The sequence below is a fragment of the Triplophysa dalaica genome, chromosome 7, assembly GCF_015846415.1.
Source record: "Triplophysa dalaica isolate WHDGS20190420 chromosome 7, ASM1584641v1, whole genome shotgun sequence".
Taxonomy (NCBI): Eukaryota; Metazoa; Chordata; class Actinopteri; order Cypriniformes; family Nemacheilidae; genus Triplophysa; species Triplophysa dalaica.
Window position 1 is genome coordinate 14,969,629 of NC_079548.1, and position 25,105 is coordinate 14,994,733.

The 25,105-nt window shown below is 36.6% G+C and overlaps 1 protein-coding gene across 4 annotated transcripts in view; it reads left to right on the forward strand.

Moving 5' to 3' along the window:
* Positions 1 to 621: 621 nt before the first annotated feature.
* The window catches only part of si:dkeyp-72e1.9 (syntaxin-binding protein 4), a 32,400-nt gene continuing 7,916 nt past the window's right edge, over positions 622 to 25,105 (forward strand). The window contains exons 1-12 of one of the 4 annotated variants that reach the window (XM_056751763.1): positions 622 to 757; positions 10,324 to 10,397; positions 12,418 to 12,513; positions 14,268 to 14,337; positions 14,560 to 14,634; positions 17,537 to 17,616; positions 19,035 to 19,158; positions 19,253 to 19,394; positions 20,864 to 20,970; positions 21,061 to 21,202; positions 21,374 to 21,446; positions 23,802 to 23,887. In XM_056751763.1, coding sequence (XP_056607741.1) covers positions 693 to 757; positions 10,324 to 10,397; positions 12,418 to 12,513; positions 14,268 to 14,337; positions 14,560 to 14,634; positions 17,537 to 17,616; positions 19,035 to 19,158; positions 19,253 to 19,394; positions 20,864 to 20,970; positions 21,061 to 21,202; positions 21,374 to 21,446; positions 23,802 to 23,887 — 1,134 coding nt within the window. In that variant the 5' untranslated portion in view covers positions 622 to 692. Of the gene's footprint in view, positions 758 to 9,003; positions 9,141 to 9,433; positions 9,468 to 10,323; positions 10,398 to 12,417; positions 12,514 to 14,267; positions 14,338 to 14,559; positions 14,635 to 17,536; positions 17,617 to 19,034; positions 19,159 to 19,252; positions 19,395 to 20,863; positions 20,971 to 21,060; positions 21,203 to 21,373; positions 21,447 to 23,801; positions 23,888 to 25,105 lie in introns of those variants that run through there. The other 3 variants (XM_056751764.1, XM_056751765.1, XM_056751767.1) reach the window with 3 other exon arrangements.

Below are 25,105 nucleotides of genomic sequence, written 5' to 3' on the forward strand. Positions count from 1 at the left end.
TTTTAAATGCTTGTGCATTGAAAATGACTTTTGATTATCAGCCACCACATGCACCAAATTTAGGATCACTGTAGACAGGGTTGAACAGTGTGAAGAAGGACCATAGGGACGAATATTTGTGTCTATGTACGGAAATTGGACCCCCCTGGTGTTTAGACTGCAGTCAGGTCAACAGCCAGAGTATTCATTACAGTTACCTGAAGCAGAATGGTCATGACCGCGCTTCACCTTGACAAACAAGTGAGCTTTAAACTCCCATCCTATATTCTGCAAGCCATGTTTAAAATCGTAACCTAGGACAAAAATCGTAACCAGACAGCTGGCCAACTTTCGGACAGTGCACGATGCTCAAAAAACCCATCCTGTTTTTAGAGAGACAGACACCAAGCGCTGTTTTAGTAGGTGAACGGACATTGATTTCATGAAAAGTCAAAGTAATTTGACCAGAGGACTGTCGACAAGATTCCGTCTAACAGACGGCCAGGTCAGCATGAAAACCACGTGTCTTACAGATTAGAAACTGGCAGTGCCTGTCTCGCCTGGCAGTTGCTGTATGGCTGATTTAATGCTGACTCTTGAACATGCTCACCAAGAGAGGCTGAGATGCGGAGACATGACATGAAATCGAGGTGATGTGTAGGATGCAATTCCATTAAAGAGGATTCGGAGCTGAATATTTTGTGTTGGATGCAATGTCCTATCTGAACCAACGAGGGAGAAAGCTCGAGCGTTTTGATGGACTTTCACTCATTTACTGGTAAGGCTTTATAACGGTTGTAAAGCTTCGTCTTTCCTCTTTCTGGCTGCGCTCTTACATATTTCAATTCTTCAGTTGTAGTGATACTTATTTAACTTCTTATTAGATGGATTGATTCATAAAACGTGGAAAAAAGTGAAAATAAGTTTGTAGGAAAAGCAGACAGAGCAGCCTACGCAAGTGATGAATAGCCTGAGGTACAGTTAGCCTTGTCCACGGTACTAGTAAGCAGGCAACGTTATGACTCGAAATATGATCGCGATTTTAGTACGCTTGTAGTAATAAGACAAATAGCCTATTGTATTAAAAACTGTATTTGAACTGGTTGTTCTCGTGCTCAGCTGGGAACTTTCATGAGTTTTGAGTAATGTATTTTTACAAGTCTTATCCAAATAGCGTGTAGGAGTTTTAACAATTAAACACATTTCTTGAAAGTATGGTAAGGTCGCCATTGCATTAGTAATATTATTCATAGCACGAGCATCAGGGACATGTGGAATAAACGTGTTTATCAATATTAAACCGTGACGGCTCATTAGTGTAAATTGGTTAAAGCTACCTAATATCGTGTGTACCTGTATCTGCCCAGTGATGTGCTAAATTTAGAGTTTGAGGACCAGGACATGAGCAGACTGTAGGGAAGAGTCAAACGAGGCTACTTAGGGTGGCAGTGAAATGATTCTGGGTTGCTTGACCCCATGTAACAGTGGCTGTGATCTGAACATAATGGCCGTTTATGGGAAAATGACCCATTGTAATATTAAGATGAATCTCAGTTTGTGAAACGAAAATGTTGATTTTGACTAGTCAAACTCTTGGTTTGGTGGTATTTTCAAATGATACATTTTGTGATTTATGTACTATAAATATAGGCCAAATAAACAAATTTGCCATGACTGTGTATTGGCTTCTAACTATTGGGCATAATAAATACTTCAACTTCATAAAAGAAAGTATAAAGAAATAACCACTGATCTTTGTAAACTTGTCGAGGGATTCAAAGTGTTTTATTTGTGCATAAAATCTACATACTGCAGAACAATTTGCTCAGGTATTTACATTTAACATATAGGCCTACAGTAATTTGATCTAATGTTAATTATAAACAATATTTTGATGCATGGCCGTTTTTGATCATTGCTTTGTGTGCTATATATTTATGTGCATGTGAGTAATATTAAATCGCTTTAACTCACTTTGTAAAATTGACTATGGCACGTAAAGATACTGCCTGTGTGATTTTATGATATATTAAGTCATGTGATATTGTTCCATAAATATATGTATAACAGCATTATAATCATTTTGATAGTGATTTGTTTAGGTAAACAATCGGAAAGTCACCTGTGCGAAAGGCATTTTACAAGCAGGCACACCATGTCCCTGTCCTCTGAACATTGTGGATTTGCACTACTTTTGCATTATGAAAATTATTGCATTTCTATTGGCTTGGACTTCAACTTGAAACAAATATAAACCAATCACAGAAGAGGATTAGTGGTATATGACACCTGGGCGCTAAAGGTTTGTTTTCCCTTTATTATCTGGACTGACTGAGGCATCAGATACTGTACATTAGTCCCATTGCAAGTTTTTGACATGTATCAACATGCAGGATCATTTATAGAAAACATGCAACTGCAGGAGTCTGTGACTGATATCATCATCAGTGGATTAAGTTGCTAGTTGCGTAGTTGCGTAGGGCCCCTGCACCACCAGGGGGCCTCCTTGAATATCGATTCAAAAACACTATAACGTAAACAATACGCGGATTCAGATTTCTGTCTTCGGTGTGTTCTGTTACAAACTTTACTGGCAACATTTGGAAAATTCCTTTTTAATACTTAATTTATTTAATTACCATTCGGACATCATGCATTGCGCGCAGGTGTTGACATGCATGATTATTTGTTCTTACTGTCAGTTTAAGTTTTTTTGTCTATCAGTTTGAAATTCCTATAAGTGTATATTCATTTGTTATTTTTATTTCCTATAGTTTACATTTGTGCATCTAATTTGAACTATTTTGACAAGGGCCCCCCTCACAAAGGTTTGCATAGGGCCCCCAAACGTAGAGGATCTGCACTATGCACTCAATGTGGCTGTTACAGTAATATGAATATGAATAATGATCAGATCTGGCTTCTGTAAATAGGGTTTTGTCATCATTTAGATAAATCACTTTTTTGATGTGTTAAAGCAACATAGTAGAAAAGCAGTTAATGAATTGAATCAAGACTATTGCAACGGTTTATTTCAGATCTTCCTGATTGTAGGAAACACCATGGACCATGCTAAATACAAAATCAATATTTTAACAGTTTTATTTATTTTAACGAGTAATTATTAATATAATTATATTTTCTATTAAATATATATTATCAAACTAAAATAAGACTGTTATAAACTTGTTATATCATCAGCACTAAAACTGGTCACCTGGTCTCTTGATGTTTTTTTCTCCACTACTCAACATTCTGGAGTTTATTGTTCCGTGTCACAACTATTGCCTTTGGCTTGCTCACGAGGGTCAAGACAAAGAGACCTGTCACTAAAGGTCCAGTCTTGTGTATGAAATTTTGCGGGCATCCAGCAGTGAGGTGGCAAATTCCAACCAACGGCTCACTCTACCCCTCCCTTTCGAAGCACTACGGCAGGTGACACAGAACAAAGAAGTTATCATGATTTTGCTTCTTTGCTGAAGGAGATACTGATGAAACAGGCTCTGTAAAGCAGTTTGTCCATTTAGGGCTAATGTAGAAAAAACATAACAAATTCCATCCAGATAGAAATAGCTCTATCTAAGGTAATAAAAACATAATGCTTCATTATGTTAGGTCTTTATACACCTCAGAAGACATTATGTATATTCTATTGCATTTCTGTCAATAGATCCTACAAAAATCACACACAGCACCTTTACCTTACACAAATTACATGCTACATATTTAATAGAGAGCTGCTCACCTATAACCAGGCCCTTTTATTTATTCATTTATTAAATCTTTTTTGCTTACTCAAATTCTAATCTGCCCTGTTTTTGTTAATCCTGCATAAGAATGAGGTCTTGGATAGTTAACCAGTTTGTTGTGTCAGCATTGCCAGCGGGTCATTGATTTCTGTCTGCCAGCGGATCATTGACTTCTGTCTGCACCTCATGTTGTTAGTAGGCTTAAGTATCTAATAACCATAGTATGTTATGCTGCTGTTTTTCATTTAAAAACCCTTTAAGTGAATACTTAAAAAGCACAATCCTTTACAACAATTATATGCTTTTATCATTTAATTAATCTGTTAACAACAACCTTTCATTTTAGATTTCTATATTATCGTTTATTTTAGATCTAAACCTATTTTACCTATTTTCCACATATTGAATCGCGATTCGGTCTTCTAGCGATTCAAATTGATTCACAAATAAAAAAAATCTATATAAAATGTTATTAGTTTATGTAATAACATAATAACGTGATAATCATTGGAACAAAAAAGGCGGAAGTCAACCGCAAATACAGTAATATTGCCAAAATCACCACACTAATGTGTACGACGACTTTGTCAGATGACGTGTCAATTCGTGAAAGTGACTGCCATTTAACATGTGGGAATAATGAATCTCATTTGTTTACTATTATACACTTGTTTTAATGTCTGACAACAGAAAATGTCAAAGAGAATGGCTTTATTGGGCACTCAGTTGTATTAAAATAAGTGACTGTTTAAACACTAGAAGCGAAAGTGGCAACACTTCTCTGACTCTGAGCACAAATGCGACGTAATGACGTTTTCTGTATGCTAATTAATACGTCAAGAATCGATTCGGAATTGAATCTTGACCCTTAGAATCTATGATGCATCGATCGTGAGGGACGAAACAATTTCTATCCCTAATACCCCTAATTGTATCTCCTCCATGCCCCGCCTCTCTGAAACGTGCAGATTTTTAACAAAGCTAATTACTCTGAAAAGTGAGGTGTGCTATGATTGGCCAGTTAACCAGTACGTAGTGATTGGTGGAATACTGCAAGCGTGTGACAGAAATGTAACGCCTCTTACCATATTTGGAACAGTAGGTTGCAAAGACAGTATTGACTTGCGTATGCATTTGGGCGGTCTTAGTCAACCCACACCAAGCATTTACGTGGATTTGTTGGGGTGTGGTTACACGAGGCGTTTCAGGCAGGTCTGGGTGAGCATTCGCTTTTAGATAGAATGCATCTTTTGTTCCGACACTATCATTTTCGCTATTTTACGTGTCTAATACATGCATGGGAAACTTATAACACACCAAAGACACAGAAAAACACGTGTTCGCACAAATATGATCCTTTTAATTGACCCAAACAGACAATCTCTGCCGTTTTTATGCAGAGCAGACAGCATCAATCAGCGTGGATATGTTGTGATATTCCCTGAAATGCCGTTCTCTGTGTAACCTATAGATGGCAATCATGAGCCCAGAACACAGCAGCCGTAAACAGGTCAGATTGACTTTTAGACTGTTTAAGATAAATTCTTTTCACCACTGGGTTCTCTAGCATGGAAACTTGGCACTTGACTAAAGCTGCCACCCTCATTTCCCACCCATTATTTGTAGAATGGGTGGCATGGATGAAACCCAAGAAGAACTAACTATACTCTATAGTGCATCTCCAGCCATTATGATTTCTCAATGTGGACTGGATTATCCGATAATCTGATAACAACCCACTGTGCAGGTTTGGTGATTAAAGTTCTGATGCAATAGGGGGTTGCTATGGTTGCTGGAAGAAAAAAGGACAATAACTTTGTATTATGTTTTAGCTGAGGTTGTTTGCATACAGAGCTACCTTTATAAGCATGTTTTTGTATTTCTAGTTCTCATGTTCAAGTTCACGTATGTGTTCATGGTATTTTAAAAATACAGAAGCAGCAAATAGTTTAAAATATAAATTTACTGTAATTTTTCATTCAAAAACGTTAATTCAAAAAGTTGATTATACAAGAATTTGAATCTTAAAAAGTTCTCAAACAATAATAAACATTTATTAAAAATAATATATAAATGTCACAGTGATATGGATGTTTAGGTTAATATTTATTTTCCTCACACAATTATTCTTCCCCGCCTCAATTTTGACATTACATATGCCTAAATCAACAATATTAAATTGGGGGAAAACATATTTTTTTGAATTTAAAAGGTTTCAATTAAAAAATATTTACAAATTAATTATTCCTTCAAAAAAGGAGTCTTTTACCAAATCTTAATATCATTTTTTTTTTTTTAAGAATATGTCAGTCACAAATGTTAATCAGAAGTTCTCCTCATTTACACTCTTATCATGCGTATAAGTACTATAAACAAACTAAATGCTGATATAGAAACTGGTTTCCATATGAACTCTGACAGAAAATCTGATGAATCGGCTTTTACCAATCGACTTAATTACTGTATGATTTTAGAAAATGACATAGACGTTTACATTTATTAATTTAGAATAAGATTCAACCAATTCGTGAAATACTACATCGCTTTAAGAGTTTAAGGCTTTCTGAGATTTATTTCTGAGCAAGATTTATTGACATTTAGATAAATCAGTGCACTGTCATTAAAAAAAATCTGAAAATGTACCACTCTTTAGGTGAAAAGCTGTTCTTTATTTTCAGATATATGATAAATATATATAATATAAATATAAAAATATGTTTTCAGTGTGCTGGGGTGATGAAGTACTGGCACTGTTAGAACTATAAGACATAAGATAGAAAAGTTTCTACCACACATTCGGTTTCGGCACAAAGAGACACATACAGGTACTATATTTTGTCCTGTGAACGGGTATGAATTCTGTGTAACAGCACAGCATTTTTCTAGGATGTTCCCGGAGAGATTTCAAAATCTTTATTCGTCTCTTCCTGTACTGCCTTATGGTAAGCCTTCCAGTGTAATATCTGCCGTTCTAAGCTTTTTCCCTCTACCATTTATGTGCATGGCAGATTTGTGAATAAAGAACACAGCATCGGAGTAGCAGCCCTGGTTATTTTTAGCCCTAGCATAAGGCTTTATTAATGTAGGCACAACCAAGCTTTACAGGGGAAATAAGAAATCTCTGTTTCTGTCTCATATGGAGAGACAGTGGCATGCATGGGTAAAGTTGTTGAAAGACTTGTACCATAAAGGTAACCTGCTTAGACACTTAGGGGACAAACCCAACCGCTGGGTTGTAATTCAACCCATACTGTTTTTTGGCATTGTTGGGTCAAATACAATCATTTTCTGGCTAAATTTTAATGTATAGGATTTTTAAAATGTATCAATTACTGACTCAAAAAGAAATTTACAAATAAAATCTCTATATGAGCCACTATCTAAAGTTATTATTAGATTTTCAACTACACTGTATCAGGCCAATGACTGATTATGAATGATAATGAAAAAATGTATAATGGAATGTCAGTTGCTTTGGTTAAAAGCGTCTGCCAAATGCGTAAATGTAAATGAATAGTATATACTGTACGCAATATCAGTGGGCCTGTTACTGTGTTTCTGGTTGTCCCCAAGACACCCTTGTCCATAATACACACTCTTCAGCAATTCCTTACTGAACTGATTCCATGCTGTTTTAGTAGCAGATTATTGAGAACATTAAAGTACCCTGTCTAGTCATGGCTTGATATGTGAATCTGTATACCACACTTAACCTTATGAGAAGATTTACAGGAGAATTTTAAGGCAAGCCAGACAGGGTGCTTTAAGTCAGAGTAGTTTTCTGTGGCAAATTTAAAAATAAAGCTTACGATGTTGGGCCGTGTGAAGATAATCCTCAAATTACATCATTTCACTCTGTGAGTTTGGCACAATAAGGCTTAGTGGTCACAGGGACTTGGGAGGCGACGGAAACATTATTGCTTTTATGAAGTCAATAATATCTGTCTACCATATTGTTTTATCATTGTCGTCTGCGTGATCTGCACCTTCCATCTAACATTATACCAATTATTGCAGACTTAACCTACTTCATGATGAAATTTACAGATGAGCAATATTCCAAACAGTTTTGAGAACAACTTGTACGATTTATTTTGGGCTGTAGCGCTGTAAGTTAGTGATTAAAAGAAAGTGCTACCTGAATCACAGGACATGTGTCAAGTGAAATGACAGCAAAGAGTTACACGATGACAGTTTCTTTAAAGCAACGTGTCACTCTGACTCTAACTGGGGCACTAGCAACACCAGAGAGCTAAATGACAGTAATCCCCTTTAACAGGTACAGTCGCTTCATTACATTATGCAGGTATGTCATTTTTTCAAGTCAGGATATTTAAAGACCCAAACATTTCATGATCATTTTTTATGAAAAGCTGAGTGAATTAGAACAGTGCATCCACCTGTTGTGTAACTTTACCAGTTTTATTGCAGTGTGAGAGGAAAGCACTAGCTTTGCATCAAATCATCTTAGACTATGACATTGGCTAAAATGGGAAAGAACCAATGGTTAGGAGAATACACATGACATAGTGGACAAGGATTTGGGTTTTGACTAAATAAAAAGATTGTTTTCGCTAAACACCAACATTTATTATTTTGTTTTTATTCCTCAACATAGGAAAGATCTTTTTATTTCATTTTAGTTGATTTAAAATATATCAAAAACTCTTCTCAGCTTTTAGTATTACACGTAAACTTGGAAATATACAGTAATTTTTTTTAAGGACTTTGAAGTGCTATTTTGTTAGTGCAAAGATGTTACTTAATAACGCAGTAAATAGCTCTAAAGCCTATATGTTTTATCACATACATCAATTTTTATTTTACATGGCGTAACTCTGTTTTTAGTGTATTGTATGACGTTTGCATCACATTTTATCATTTCTTTCCTACACTGTTTTCAACATGATAGCTATTCTTCACTGTATGTTTTGCTATTGTAACAGTAGGCCTATTCGTTTCTTTTGGAGCCAATGCACCAAGTAGATCATAATAGTCAAAGAGATTATAATGCCTAGTTGGATATCAAAAGACATATTGGACGGCTTAGAGTGCATCTAGAGGTCAACCCTACGCATCAGGCAACATTTTGAATCTCGAGAATAACTTCGGTCAATTTATAATGTAAAAGAAAACAAGTCAAAATCTTTCCATTTATACAAATAAACACTATCCACCATTTTTGTGGACCTATTGCATAAGATTTAATCTGTGGTCGAAGTTGGTGTTATTTAGGATGAGGGGTATTAGAGGGCTGCAGCAGTGGATCATGTGGCTCGCGCTGTACAGTACCTCCGCGAGGCGCTGATCACGAGAGGAATGGGCATACGGGACGCGTCGTTGGATTCGCACAAACCTCCTCAAAATGCCAACTTTCTCCGTCATGTACAAGGGAGCTGTCATGATTAGCAGGTACAAGTACTAATTCTGCAGTTATGTAAAGAATGTAAAGAAGAAAATACGCGTTTGGAGCACCAGGCTTCAACAGTTTATAGACTGAGCGATTAGCGGCGAGCGGCATTTCATTTTCTCCGCTGTACTGACAGGTTTGGTGACTTTCTGTATAGTGCGCTCTTTCAAACCATTGCTTGATCATAAAATATGCGTGTAGATTGAATAGGAGACAACTATACTACCATTCATTTATTCAAGAAAGGGTTTACATTTATTGTGGTGCAAACACAAATGTATGCCTTTGCAGGTTGTTGTCCAGTATATTTTCAGAATGCACAACACGAGGTATGTGCCATTTATGTGCTATAATCACCTAGAGAATATTGTGTTTATGTGTGTTGACTAAATCCATTCAGTGAACGTACATCATGAAATTGTTTGTGTCTGGAATTCTCATCTGAAATGCACGTTAACCACAGAAGTGATTCAATCCAAAGGCTGTTTTTTTAATACTCTTCTCTTTAGTAATTTCACTTCTGTAGAGGTGGTATGCGCTACCTTAAAGGTCACTAAACATGTTATGATAAATCGTTGGCAAAAGAGAATCTTTAAGTAATAACAACAGTAATACTCCTTCAAGTGCATTTTATATTCCTTTGATCACTAGTATTGAAGCTGCTTCAATTCAATTTACTTAAATATTTAAGTAAAGATGCACTACGCCGCGTGTTCTCAAAAATCTGAATTTGCACACAGTTTCCATTTTTAGGTGCGTGCCCAAAGCAGGGCATTCGTGTTAAATCATTAATGCTGATTCCCCAGTGAAAAGAGCTGACCTTGTACTACTAATATCCACAAGCACAGCGGGTCTCACAAATTCTTCCGAATCAAAACGTAAACTAAACACGGTCACGGGGTATTTGTGTGGTGTAGAGATACACTGAGCTGAATCAACTGCTGGGATAAGGTTAAATTCAGAATTTCTGCTGAATTTGGAGAAAGTTTATTTTACCAACAAAGTCCTTGTTTCTTTTTTTTTAATTTCACAATATCACACTGCTAACATGCCAAATATTAAACATATTTTATTTGATTAATTCACTTTATTTATTGAAAAATGAATGCATAAAGAAAACATTTAAAATATAACCTGACCAAATTGCTATTTTCCTAATTATTGCTCTTTTCTTTCCCTGCACAGGACACTGATGGGTCCTTATGGAGTAGATCGAGCAGTGCATTCTATGGAATTTATAGATTGTGAAAATGGATTAGGTAAATCTATTATTATACCTGTTTTTATTTGTTTTATACCATTATTATATTTTGGTATCTGCCATACAAAGTCCACAGTAGAATGTTCTTCGTCTTAATCTTTCAACGGTGAGTAGTGACAAAAAGGGTAAACAGTTACCACAAGAACGGCATGCATAGGAAAGTGTTCCTAGGTCAGTTGTTAAAGCAGTGCAAATGTCATGGGTTCGATCCTAGAGAACACTGACAAAATGTGTAGGCTATACACTGCTCCATAGGTGCTTTGGATGAAAGAGTCTTTCTCTGATATCTAATGGCTATTAATAAAGCACACAGTGGTGTCGTGAATGGTAACGAAGGTATACATTTAATGTATGCGTGTTTATCAGTCTTGCCCTCTTCTATATTTATACCGCGGCTGCTTTTCCTCTTCACAATAGATCAAAAACACACTATTTGAAAGGATCGCTAATCTCCTTAAACCTGTCGTTCTTCAACTTGCACAGTCAACAATCTAGTGTGCTGAAAGGAGATTCTGTTCTGGGAAACATTTAAATGAATACAGATTTTGGAACTGGTGCTCTGAATAAAACCAGCGCTGCTAAATAAAACCTTTTACAAAACAAATTTGCCGCGCTATCAAGTGCAGACTTAAAAGTGTTAAACTGTCATAAACCCTCAAGTCGAGTCCTTACAGTGCATTTATGTCAGAGTGTATGAAATATTGGAATAGTACAGATCAAGCTTTGCCTACTGTAAAAACCAAGGTTGCAGGTCTTAATTCTCTATGCTAATTCAATTCTTGAAATTAATCTAATAATGTCCAAAATCAGCTCATAACTCAATTAGTACATTACAATTTTATTTTCTGTTCATGTACACTATGCAGAAATATGTATCATTATTTCATTATCTTTATTATATTAGTGTGAATTAAAGGATTCATATGACACGGCTAAAACTAATATTATCGTTTGTTTTAGATGTAATGCAATGTGTATACACGATTTAACGTTAAAAAACTTTGTATTTTCCACAAACCGTACATGTTTGTATCTCCTCTTTGCCCCAGCCTCTCTGAAACGTGTGGATTTTTAACAAAGTTCATCGCTCTGAAAAGCGAGGTGTGCTATGATTGGCCAGTTAACCAGTATGTAGTGATTGGTCGAATAATGCAAACGTGTGACAGAAATGTAACACCTCTCACCATATTTGGAACATCAGGTTCCAAAGCAATTGTACTGACAGTACTGGTCTAATCATACGAACTGATGTAGATTTGTGGGGGTTGTGGTTACACGAGGCGTTTCAGGCAGGTCTGGGTGAGCATTCGCTTTTAGATAGAATGCATCTTTTGTTCCGACACTTTCATTTTTGCAATTTTACGTGTCTAATACATGCATGGGCAACTTAGAACACACCAAAGCCACAGAAAAACACGTGTGTGATCAAGCAACCAGCCAAAGCAGATACAAATGTATCAGGTGTAAACAGACTCTGCTTCTGTCCAGACACAGGTTCCACAGGTTTGTATGAAAGACACTCATCTCGTTTAAGCTTTTTTGTTTCGTTGTGTCAGAGCTAGTAAATGTTGTACATAAAAATCAAAAGGTTGGGTGCTTGGTATCCTCATACCTAAATGTTTCTTAAGGCTGAAATACGGTGCAGTTGACCAGATGTTTAGTTGATAATTTAGTTGAGGATTCAGTTCAGAAGGGAGTCTACATCAGAGGAAGAGGATCTTACTTTCATCAGGGAGATCTAAAAAATATGTTTAACAGGATGTTGTGGCCCACAGAAATCTAAAAAAATTATTTGAGTTTGGTGAGATGTTTCAACTACAGATGCATTTGATTACCTGTTGCTCTTCCTACATGTTATAAGTATGTACTGACAGAAGTCACCTGTTAATGCTTACTGTATGGGCACTTGTTTGCAAGTATCTCAGGTGTGACTGTATCTCAACATGGACGGTTACAAAGTTTGCAGATGCAAGAATGTTAGAATAATAGAATAATAGCATATATCGTCTCTTCCAAAGGTATTAAAGTGATTGGAGGTGTGAAAGAACTAACAGGAGAAGAATATGGAGTTTATGTGAAGAGGATTTTACCTGGTGGCATTGCTTCAAATGATGGTAAGTTCTCTCTCATAATATTTTGTCAGAATCTCAGTTTTTCATTTTCTTGCCTTAATGTTTATGCAGACTTTTCAATAATACGTTGAAGCTCGACTTTTTAAATAGGGCTGCTGTGTTCACATCTGGTTGATGAATTTAAGAGCTTTGATTATTCTGTACATAGTTTGCTTTTGAACAATGTGGATCAGTCTTGTTCTTATGATTCACAGCATCTCGTAATATCCAACAATCACAATTAGAGATTACAGTAATATTTTAGCAAATTTTGATTTTTATGTTTAGATAAATAAATACTGCGTCAACTGAAATGCCCTGAAACTAATTCAGAAAGGAAACTGTGTCAATGCAACTGTTTACATTTCTGGGAAACAGATTGTCCGTCTCACTGCGTATACCTATGGTTAAGTCTCTCACGTGTGAAGGGGAGTTTAGCGTCATCCCTGTGCTTCGAGTTAATGCCACTGACAGGCTGGAATAAGAGTCTGTCTCCCGTTCTCCTCCTGCCGCTTATGTGAGCGCATGCGTCCCGCAGCGGCTTGACTTGTTTTTAGCCTGCACACACTATTGAGCTGTCAACCACCATTCAGTCATCTCAGCATGCTTTTTGACTGCACTTTTTGGTTTGGTGGAAAAACAAATTCAGAATGCTAGCTCTCCTAGAAGACACATATTCCTAGGCAGCTTTTCAAAATTGAAGTAATCCAAGGTGACTGTAAATTTCAGGTGAAATGCTCTGTGACCTCTTTGAGGACATATGTGACCTCTTTGAAACTTTGCGGTTTTTGGACATGAGTGGTTATGACAAGACATCATGTACAGTAGGTGAAGGTAGAAGAAATATCCTGACTTATCTTGACCTGATACATCTGAAGAGTGGGTTATATTCTCTCTGTTCTCGGCACTTATTTCTAACACATTGGAATGATGGCCTAAAGTGAAGAAACCTAGAGTTGATGGTCAGGGTCAACAGCTGTACAGTAAAGTTAATGTCAAGGCATTACAGAATATCCTTACATCCTGAAACCAGACATGAGCATCACGACACGACAAACCCATTAAGAACATGGCTTTTTTCACATCCAGTGTGGACAAAATGTGATATTCTAATGGGTTCTAATGGGTTTGATGTACACAAGATGTGAGTTGGCAAAAGTATACATTTCCCAAACCGGGGTACTGTGCACCAGGTTAAATCAAACCAAGTTATTTCTCAGAAACAAAGATTTTGTGTCCATGCATACTATCCAAGTACGTCTTTTATTCAAAAGATGTTTGATATAAGGCTGTTGTTTAACACTAAAAAAATCATCATATGATGCTTGTGTTCCTAACATGTATGTACATGGCAAAAGTTTAACTTACTGTTTAGGTAGGTTGAAAGTTGGAGAAGAAGAGTGTACTTCGCAAAGAATTTTAAAGCAGGGGTTTTCTAACGGGGTTCTGGGTACCGCCAGGGGGCCTCCAGAATGTTCTATGGGGTCCCTAGACAATTTTTGCGGATCAAAAGACAGCAAAAGTTGTAATATTCTACTGAAGATTATTGCTGTTTAATTTATACAAAGAATATGCTGTCTTTAGAAAATTACAATTACTATTTGTCTATAATTATAAATGATTCTTTATACAAAAAATGGTTATGTATTTTAGAAAGGGGGTCCCTTGAAAAATATTCATCATATTTGGGGGTCCTTGGCATGAAAAGGTTTGAAAACCCCTGCCTTAAAGGGTTGTTTTGTAAATGCTTTTTTTAGGAAATCTGCAGCCTGGAGACCAAATCTTAGAAGTGAACGGTGAAAGTTTGATTGGCGTCACAAGTGAGAGGTACAAACATATTCTTCTTTATCTGTGTTATGCTTTCATTTGTGATAAAATGCAGACAAAATGATTTACTTAATAAACCAGTGTAAGTGAGCTTTGTCTCTGTTGGACTGTAATGTATTGATTCTTTATACATCTTTTCTTCTAAAAAGTTCTGAGAGACTGAAAGACATCTTTTCATCGAGCCTTTGAACTTTTGTGTGTGATGTTGTTCTTTGATTTAAGAGCGGTGGATATTCTCAGAGCAGCTTCCTTAACCAATCACATGCGCCTTCTGATAGCCAGAGATGAGGAAGCCAGGTAAAACTTTGATCCTTCTGTCATAACAGCAGAAACATGTTATGAAATTACTGTAAGTTTGAAGCATCAAATGTCTGAAATTTTTATTTCATTGCTGTTTCATTGCTGTCATTGCTGTTCTCTCACTACCATTCAAAGGTTAACGGTCATTTCACTAAAATGAATCTTTTGATCTGAGGGTTGTGCTAAAATGTTTTAAATTGTTTTTGGTAGACAAAAATATAATTGTGTCAACAAGGACATTTCATCAATTACAAAGGAAAAAGTTCAATATACAGATGACCTGGACAAACTGATAAAGAAAAATAGCCAGAAACTGCTTCAATACTCTTTTAAAACATCACAGATGCTGGCATAAGTCTATTGTGTTTTTTTTTGTTTTGTTTACTAATTTACTAAATAATTTTGTTCATAAACTAGATCTGACTGTGTGTTGGCAGTGCGTGTGATTTTGTTGGCGGGCGGTTCAGAGTGGCTTCTAGCATCTTGGGTCTGGTTATAAGCAGGATATCTCGTACTAGATTTCCTCTCCAGTGTCCTTAACTTCCTTCTCTAGATCTAAACCTGTAAATAAAAAATAGCATCCTTGATGATTCAATGAAGTTCTCATTGCTTGTCATTACATTTGATTTAGTTGAGGCAATATGACAGTTACATGCATCGCCTATTTATAAGTCACATTTACAGTTTAACAACTAGAGACGGACCAGCAGGAGTCTGAAACAGTAATTGCAATACCACAGGGTTTGTATGAATGAAATAGCCACACTGCACCGCATGCATGTTGATACGCTATAAGCGAGCATGAGACCAGATTTACAGTTTAAGCTGTGACCGTTATGAGATGAGTCCTTACGTTTCCATGCTTTAATCTGCGGTCTGCCCTTAACCAAGGGCAGCGAGGGGATTACGCCTCTCCCTCCACTGCCTTCAACCGCATATCAACAACCTGCAAGTCTTCAGGGACCGAATGACTGATTTCTCCTTACCACTTTACGCATCACAACCTTGCCTGACCTCTCCGCTAATCCGTGCTGAAAACCTGGACGAAGAAAAAATGAAGGAACAAGCTCTTTTTGCTTTGCATCGCGTACTTCGAAAGCTTTCACCTAGAGTACACCTAGCATCTGAAAGATATTTTTATCTTAGGGTCGGAGCAGTGCCAGAGAAATAATGGTCTGTATAGTGCATCAAACCCATGATATCATGCCATTGAAAAGTGCACCCTGAAACCTGAAATTATGTGATTTTGAATTATTAGTCAACCTTTACGTTTGTCACTGGGTTTTGCAAATATCTAATCAATAAAAGTATTAAAAAGTGATTGTCAACTTTGACAACACAGTATTTAATTATTTAAAAGTAAAGTGTTTTTTCCATTTCCTGAAAAACAAAGAATTTGGACATCCGAGGTTTCAGAAGCACAGCAAAGATTTATGTGACCCTGGACAGCAAAACCAGTCTTATGGGTCAATTTTTCGAAATTGATATTTTTAAATCATTTGAAAGCTGAATAATTAAGCTTTCTATTGATGTATATGATCATATCTGGTGGAGATATAGCTGTTTAAATCTCTGGAATGTGAGGGTGCAAAGGAATCAAAATATAGAAAAAATTGTCTTTGAAGTTGGTAATAAGAGGCACTGTTACTTGTCATCCACTCACAAAAATAAAGTTTTAATATATTTACGGTAGGAAATTTACAAAATAACTTCATGGAACATGATCTTTACTTAATATCTTAATAATTTGGGGCATTCCCCTTGTGATCCAGGGTCACATATTCATTTAGTAGACGCATCCATCCAGCCGTGTCATGAACACATTCTTTTGACAGAAAATCATTGGCAGTGTTTTGAATCTTTTGGTTTCCCATGATTTGTGTTTGTTTGCAGCAAACCAAATAAAATTTCAATTGCACCAGAGGTAAACATGTGAATTCTGGAGATTTGATTTCGTGGAGACTTCTTTTTTGATAAAATAAGTCTTAAGAAGTCATAAGAAGAACTGGGTAGATGATGGTCACATTTTCATATAAAAACCATTCATCATTCAAAGCAATCATACAACATCAAGTCACATAGTCATCAGCTCACTAAAAGAGGTCAGTGTTTGCAGCAATGCACAATGGACACATGTCCTCAAGTAAACAGACTCTGAGTCCTGTGACGAGACATTTCTGCTGGCCTATATCTGACACTCAAGAGGTGTCAGGGGAAGATGCTCTACTTTTCCTGAAAGTACAGGGTTGATGGTGCAGCTGAACTTAAGTTGGAACTCACCGTGATTGTGGCAATAATACAAGTCTTGCAGAATAAAAAATCAAAAAAATAAATATTAACATTTAATGTTGGCTAATGAATTACAAGCTAAAATATTGCTTATTTCTCTATTCATTTTTGGTGTTTGTTGAATATTGAGTATTTATGTAACAATTTTATATTATTTGTCACCATCAATTTATATTATATCAATTATTAGCCATTCTGCTCTTCTGATATCCACATTGCCATTGGTCATTTAAAACCTGTATCAGTCAACCTCAGCACATACTATTCTAATACAGTGGAACTAAAGTCTATTCAATGAACAGCATTGGCCATTCGTTTGTAATCTTTTATGATTTTAAATATTACGTGGTATTCAGTCCTCTAGAGAGGACTAGTGTGTGCTTAGAGCATTTTTGGATTCACAGATAACATTCATAAGTCCTTCACTATTGCATCCTAAACGAATTAAGTGCATGATATTATTTTGGAAGACCGCAAGCTGTTCTTACATAAGCTGAGGACGATAAGCTCTGTTATGTCATTTAGGTGTCTAAAGGAATTTGGGGTTTTGTATTTTTGTGATTTGATTGAAGGTTTTTAATGGTGTTATCGTTGTCTTTGTTTTGTGTAGGCAGGAATTTGCGGAGCTTCTTGAAAAATACGGATCCACTGGCAGCACAGGATCTACCAGGAATTCTCCAATTCAACATAGTACGTTTCTTCTATCGGTCCATCATTTTCAATTTTACATTTAATATTCAAACTTGAAGAATGTGATGCAGATTAAGCCTGTACAGTAAATTAAGTGATTTAAGTGTTTTTCATTCATTAATTGGCCATAAGTGGTCGTTATAGGTTATTGACCATTATGTCATCTGTCATCATCTGTTCATCATTTATTCTTTAATAGGAATGTTAAAATGGGGAAAATTGGAATGTTTAAAAAAAAAAATTAGACAAACTCTCACTTTGAGTCAATTATCTTTTAAGTTGGGAGGAAGACATTAGCCCCTTGAAAATGGCTTAAGACAGCGTATTTGTCTATTATGTAATTGTGAACATCTGCTTTTGCTGGAGGAAAGACACTACAGAAAAACGTAGTAAAGGCGAATGAGGCGTCTTATCTTTGCTGCTCTCAAAGTGCAGAGTATTCAAATGATGTAAGTTGCTTTAAGCACAGCAAAGAGTTCATTCAGAGTTTTTAATTTAAAAGTGCAAATGAGATACAGAAACGGTTGTCAGCTTCATCTGGATATTTTATACGGATTGCTTTGACAATGGCAAAACTCTAAAATCTTTTAGTTTGCATACTTTGTTACTTGTTATAATATAAGAGTATAATATAATATAATATTTTAATATAAGAGTTTATTTCCAAAATAAGACAATCATGTTTGTTTTACTGTGCATTCCAGTTAATATCAACAAACTGCATTAAGGCTTAGTGCCAGAATAAACTACAAGACTTTTGCTCAGATTTTGCCCAGATTTTCAGTCTGGATTTGTAGTAAGAAAGTCTGTACCAGTCTGCAGATTTAATCGGTTAGTGTGTTTCTATCTGAAACTTTCAAAATCTATTTAGTTGATGTTCAAAAACCGTATCCCGTGACTTTGGCTCATGCAACCTGTCAACAAGAGCCTTGCTCATATTGCTTAATATACTGTGGATTATAGCCAGGAAATTTGTATTGCTCACATGACGCTCAGATGTGTTTCATGAATCAAATTAATATCATATGTTTCTCCTAAAATTGCTTATGAAAAATACATACAGAGACAAATAAGCTATATATTGCTAAATATATTTAGATTATCGAGATGTAAAATGAATGTATACTTGTACAGGACAAATAATATTGACTTTCTATTCTAGTCTAATATTATTTAATGTGCCCAAGTTTCCATTTACTTTACATTTAATCTCATTGATGTCTGGGAGAAATGATTAAGCTGTATAGAGATCTCATCTGTGATTTTTCTTTCTTACAGGACTGTATTTGTAAAGCCAAAATGTGATCAATTCTGTCACTGCCCTCTGGTGGATCTGATATAATATTATACAATTACTTAGAACCTGTCAGATCATGTTTTCATGTCACTTAATCTTGACCTTTATTTCTGTGCTAAAGCAGGCAGATACTTGGAAAGCACGTCATCAGGGTCCTCGTCCAGATCTCAGAGTCCACTGTTGCTCAGTCCTGCTGGCTCTCAAAGTCCTTATAACACTTCTGGACCCCTGCTACGCTCCCTAAGGTACCAAATTTACAAATTACTTTTGACCGTCTTCATCTAAACATCATTGCGTACTCTATAACACTGTGTGTATAAACTGTGTGTTTGTATTCAGTCACCCAGGTGAAGGGGTGATTCAACTCGTAACAATTGCTCGCTCCTGCAGTCTTGGCATTACCATCGGCGGTGGTTCTAATAGGCCCGACGGCCCTGCGGTCTTCATTCAGGAAGTGCTGTCTGGAGGAGACTGCCATCGGGTGAGACAGAGGGTCTTATTTGCTAACTGCACGTATTTGTGTTGCATGTATTATTCTGGAGACACACACTTACGTCCCGGGTAGACTAGACTTTAAGCACCTGCCTTTCGTTCGGACGGTTCTACAAAAATGGGCGGGAGTGATTCTTGCATCTTTAACATTTCTTTACCGAGAGGTCACGCTGTGACGTTTTGATCTACTATTGGACTCTTGCTCTCACGTGATGCGAATTCGCAGGTCAGAGTTCACCAAACTTTAACTTTGCCACGCAGCAAAATAGCTTTTGACGGGCCTGTGTTTTCCGGTCTGTTGCATATGTATGAATGGAAGTAAATGGGACTTACTCAAACTAAAATAATTTGTGGACACAACAATAAGAGAAAGAGGGGGTTTGTTTGCCCCTGTAAAGCTGCTTTGGAACAATGCTCATTGTGAAGTAAAAACACAGACAGAGTGTGGGATCAACAAAACAGAAATGAGTGGGATAGTTCACACGATTCCAGGAAGTGTTTAGTTTGTCTTGAAGAGAGAAACAGATTATAATCCTCCAGGAATCATCGCCCTGACGCAGATCAGATTTTCACACCTCACCAATAAGCTCTGACACATTTAGCGATCTAAAGCGTAAAAGGGTCTAGGTTAAACACACTACGACATCCTAAGATGTCACTACTGCTCTAAGCCAATAACACGGGTTTTTGATAAGTAGATAGACCTTTCTCTGAACCGTCAACGTGGTTTATCCCCGGGTGCATGTTGTGTCTTCCCCAGTCCATTAAGTCATTTTCTTGATAGAAACGACAGGCATAGGGATGACAGACATTGCTACGGTGATGAAAAATGCTGTCACAGCAGAGCTAGACCATAGAGGTCAGATGTACAAAAGGCTGCATAGGGCATCACCCTCCCAATGGAATATAAAACCCAAGACGGAGAGGGCAGCTGTACCTCTCATGCTGAAACGCAGATATTTAATATCGCTGCGATTTACAGCGCCAGAACGCTGTACATCTATAACAACAGCAGTGAAATGTCCAATCCTGTCTAAAATAAATCTGAAAAGCCATTTTTGGTTTTGTAGTCATTCAGAAGATTGTCATCTCAGGTCAACATGTCACCTGGAAATCATATTGTATAAATATAGCATTTTACAATAGATGTCAATTAGATATAATAGATAGTGTGTATGATTCATATAGATATAAATCATACAAACTGAAAACACAGAAGCCTGTTAAGACCAAGTTTGATATTTAAAACTTCACTCGCATTATTCTCCTATGCTCAATGGTAATAGAATAGTAACTTTTGACTGTTGGGGGGGGGTATGGTGTTGTTGTAGTGGTGTGTGATATAAGAGATGTGCTTGTGATGACTAGAACAAAGCTGATGTTGCTGATATTCACAGACTGAACGTCCGCCACGAATTGTAGCTTTACAAGTGAAGTTTTCAATTCCTTTGGTTTTAGGATGGACGGCTCAGACCTGGAGATCAGCTTATCGCCATTAACAAGGGGTCATTGATAGGCATCACGTATGAAGAGGCAAAAAGTGTCCTCAACAAAGTCAAAATCAGGTACTCCATGGTCAGCTCACAGGAAGTCAAATATTGCACTTTTTATATAATGTACCAAAAATGTTTCCTATGTGTTTATCGCCCTTGCAGTCAGGAGCAGGTGGTGGATATTGCCTTCATTCCAGGAAAAGGAACTTTCTCCACCAGCCCGTCTTTACATAACGGGGTTCAGAGGGGGGTTGGGAACGGATGCAGCTCTAGCCGGTTAAAGGTTCACGTCCGATCTCCCGAGGTGGGCATTTACTAGAGCGGTCTACAGATTATGTCTTATCTCTGTGTTTATTAGTAAAACACCGTAATCTGGATGAATCAAACTCCTACAGACACTATGACTTTATGCATATGAGACTTCATTGTTACGGCTATTTAGACCCGCATGCGATGCTTCTTAACTTTGTTATAGATGCGACAAGAGGAAACTGCCCCCGTGCTTTCATCCTCCCCAGATAGCTGCCCTCCGGACACACAGGCTTCAGGTACCATATCATAACCTGAATCCAAATGAGCGTTGTGGCTTTTTTACATTCGCTTTTGATTTGTTATTGGTGTGGCTCGCATTTCCCTTTTGAAAGTAGTACTCTTATTTCATAACCTTTCAAAACAAGTTGATTTTGTGCAAAGTAATCACAAGTTCTCTTGTTTCACAGTGCATTTGTAGCACATTGCAATAGTGTTACTCAATGCTACTATATTTTAAAGTGCGTGTTAAGGGTTATAGACTAAAAGTGAGAATATCAATCAAAAGTGCAGGATTTTTAAAAAAACACAGAGCACCTTTTGCCTTAATGCAAGTACAAACAAAACTAACCAGCGGCCGGAGAAAACGGATTTCTCACAAAGCAATTATTTTTTTATGGGAGAGAATGATTGAGGATTAGTCAGTAGCAGTGTTTGGATTTTAATCAACAGGTCGAAACATAATCTCTTGGTGCTCCAGGCGCCGGGAGTGGATGTGAGGTGTTTAAACTACACAATCAAATTCTATAAGACGTAACAAAATAAGAGAGGAAGCCCTCTTTCATGTGGAGTCAGATAGTGCTGTTATCTCACTTCACAGCGGCTGGATAGCTGTTGTGTGTAGATTGGATTGCAGTGCATAGCGTGTAATCCTTCCTTGGGGCACAAAAACATAATTGATAAGTTGCTATAGAAACCATACAAAGTCACTTTCTGCACTTTTTATGCACTTGAAGAAGTGTTCTGAGAGAGTGTTAACATGTTACTTTTCCAAGCAATGACATCTTTTTGCATAGCGATATAAAGTTGCTCCAAAACTATTTGAGCACGTTTGGACAAATGAAATGTATGAATGATATAGAATTAAAACTTTCACATATTCATTTATGACATAGTCAGGGTTTTTTTGTTTCTTTTTATTTCTGTTAGGGATGATTTTAACTTTTTTATACAAATTTTTCAAAAGGTTTTCAAATGTCCACTTGTCTGTGCAAGAAACGTAATTATTTACAACATTTTACAGCCAAAGGGAGTCGGTTTGCGCATGCGATAGGTTGCGTTCCAAAACTTGTGCCCTTAAAAGTAACTGCAGGAAGGGTCCAACACTTTGAGAAAACCGTGTTGTTTTTATAACTGCATTCATTATGTATGATTTAAACGGCCAAATCTACGAAAAACAGCTCATCTACCTCCAGAACTCACACTACAAAGGATCTGCCCTTCTAAGTGCTTGGGGCACATGAATTTGATTGGAATTCACCAGAAGATGTGATGAAAGCGTTCATTTTTTTGCACAGATCACTTGTTTCGCTTTATAATATACCAGTTTAACGTGAAGGGTTTACTTTTGGGCTGAATGTGTTAGCGTTTTTGACTAACATTGATTTGACTTTAATCAATTCATCCAAATATCTTCACATAGGCTATCTTCTAGAAAAAAACAATGCCACACAGATCTTGGATGGAATGGTGGTGAATAAATTAACAGCAATTTTATTTTTGAGGAAACTAATGATACAAGGAATATAATATGTAATTAAAAAGACTATATCCCTTTGAATTAACTAGCATAAAAAGACATCATAAAAATGTGTGCATGTTTTATTATATGACCTATAAGTATCGTATAAAATAAGTAAATAACAGAAATACAAAATAACAGAAGAAATTAGGATTTGGATAAAAACGGGCCTGCATCCTATTTATACTTTTGGAATCTGGCCCTCAAAGAAAAGTAGTGGAAGACCCCTGCCTTAAAGGAATAGTTCACCCAAACATTAAAATTCTTTCATTCCTCAAAATCTTTATGCCTTTTTTCTTCTGCAAAACACAAAAGAAGATATTTTGAAGAGGTCCCCATTGACTTCTAGTGTATAAACACAAAAAGTATTTTGCGTTGTCCATCTTATAATTTTGCTATACACATTGTTGTTATTTTCATGTACGTGCAATTCTAGTGAAACATTTACAAAAGTGGCATTAATCTGGATTGTTCTCGTTGTCCTGGATTGTAAGGAAATGCGTGACCCATCAGTCCCACCTGTTAAATCCATTCTGCTGCGTGGGCTCCCACGGTGCTGTTTTGGTCCTGAATTACCAGCATAGACGTGTTTTCTGTGAGTCTGACGTATCTGAGCATCAGGGGGTAGTTAAATCCCCTGGAGGAGCGTGTCCCCGGGGAGGGGTGAGGATGTGGGAGATCAGGTAGACGGTTTAGGGCCAATACGCACTGTTTATTTTTCTGTTCCTTGCAATGTTATCTTTCCCTAAATAATCTCATTGATATGTTAGCTGTTTATTTCTGCTCCCAGAAAATCAACATTAAATGTTTTAATGTGAATTCTAAAATTATTTCATCTCCACTTTTCCACCAGCCACTGCACAGAGATCAGCCACTGTTTCCAAACCCAAGATCTCTCTGGACCCCCATATACGGCTTAAATCAGAAAAAGTTGATCTGGTAAGCCTGATTATTTCAAAATATACATTGTATAAAACTTGTATCATAAACTTATATAGTTGTACGTTTTTTGGATAAAAAAATGTGGCATTTTAATGGTTTATTGGAAATAAGTTTTATTATTATTATAAATATTTTTAATATTATTATTATTAATAATAATAATATTTTTTATATATTTATATACTATATTTATATATAGTTTTTTATAGCTAGTTTGGTGTCTCAAAAAGTCTTCAAGTGCTTTTCAAATTGGTTGAACCGAATCTTTATTTTGTATTAATGACAAGATTTGACCTAGTGGTTCTTAAAAGCATAAGGGGGGTTTAAAAGGGTTAATCCGTATTGTAATCTGTGCCATTGACTTCTAAAGGAACCTATATCTCAGTGCAAAGTCACTGACAGTCTGTTTATAAAGATAACCTTGTGTATCCCAGTGTGGTTTTCCTCCCAGATCTCAGTCTCTGCTCTTTGTTATGGTGCAGTTGTTTAGCAGAGATTTAATTTAATCCTGTTGAGCCTGGAGTTGACCCTAATCTACCGGCCCATTAATAGGATTAGATCTCAATGGACCAGAGCATTTAAATGTGGACTAATAACACAATGCACTCCAAGTGTTGCACAAACAGGTGTTTAACAAGGTTCAAAGAAGTGTATAATGAAGGGCCTTTAAAGACGGTTTCATCCTAAAAAACATAAACAAACGTTACTGCCTACTGAACTTCCGGTGCACATTCACAAACAATAGAGTCCCTGTAGATTATATCAAAAGTAACCGAGAAGAACAGTTACTTGGATAAACTTGTCCTTGCAATATTTGAATGTAGACTCCGATACCAAGCTCAACAGCTAGATCTCAATGTACCAATTATATTAAATAATAATATTAATGAATATGAATATAAATTAAATTAAATTAAATATGAATAGTTACGTATATTATTAGACACTAGCCAAACAAAAGGACCACGAGCCGGGATCCAAAGTCGGGTCGCCCGGGACGCACCGGCATGAACCGGCGGTTCATGTTGGGGCATGAACCACTCAACCATCGGCTCCGACAAACGCTGCAATATTTAATGAAAAAATAGGCATTGTAATTTTTTATTTCACTGGGACTTAAAGGAATTGTTTACTCAAGCATTAATGTAATATTTGTAAATAAATTACTGGCACATGTATAACAAAGTTAAACTGTTTGCAAACATTTCTGCACTG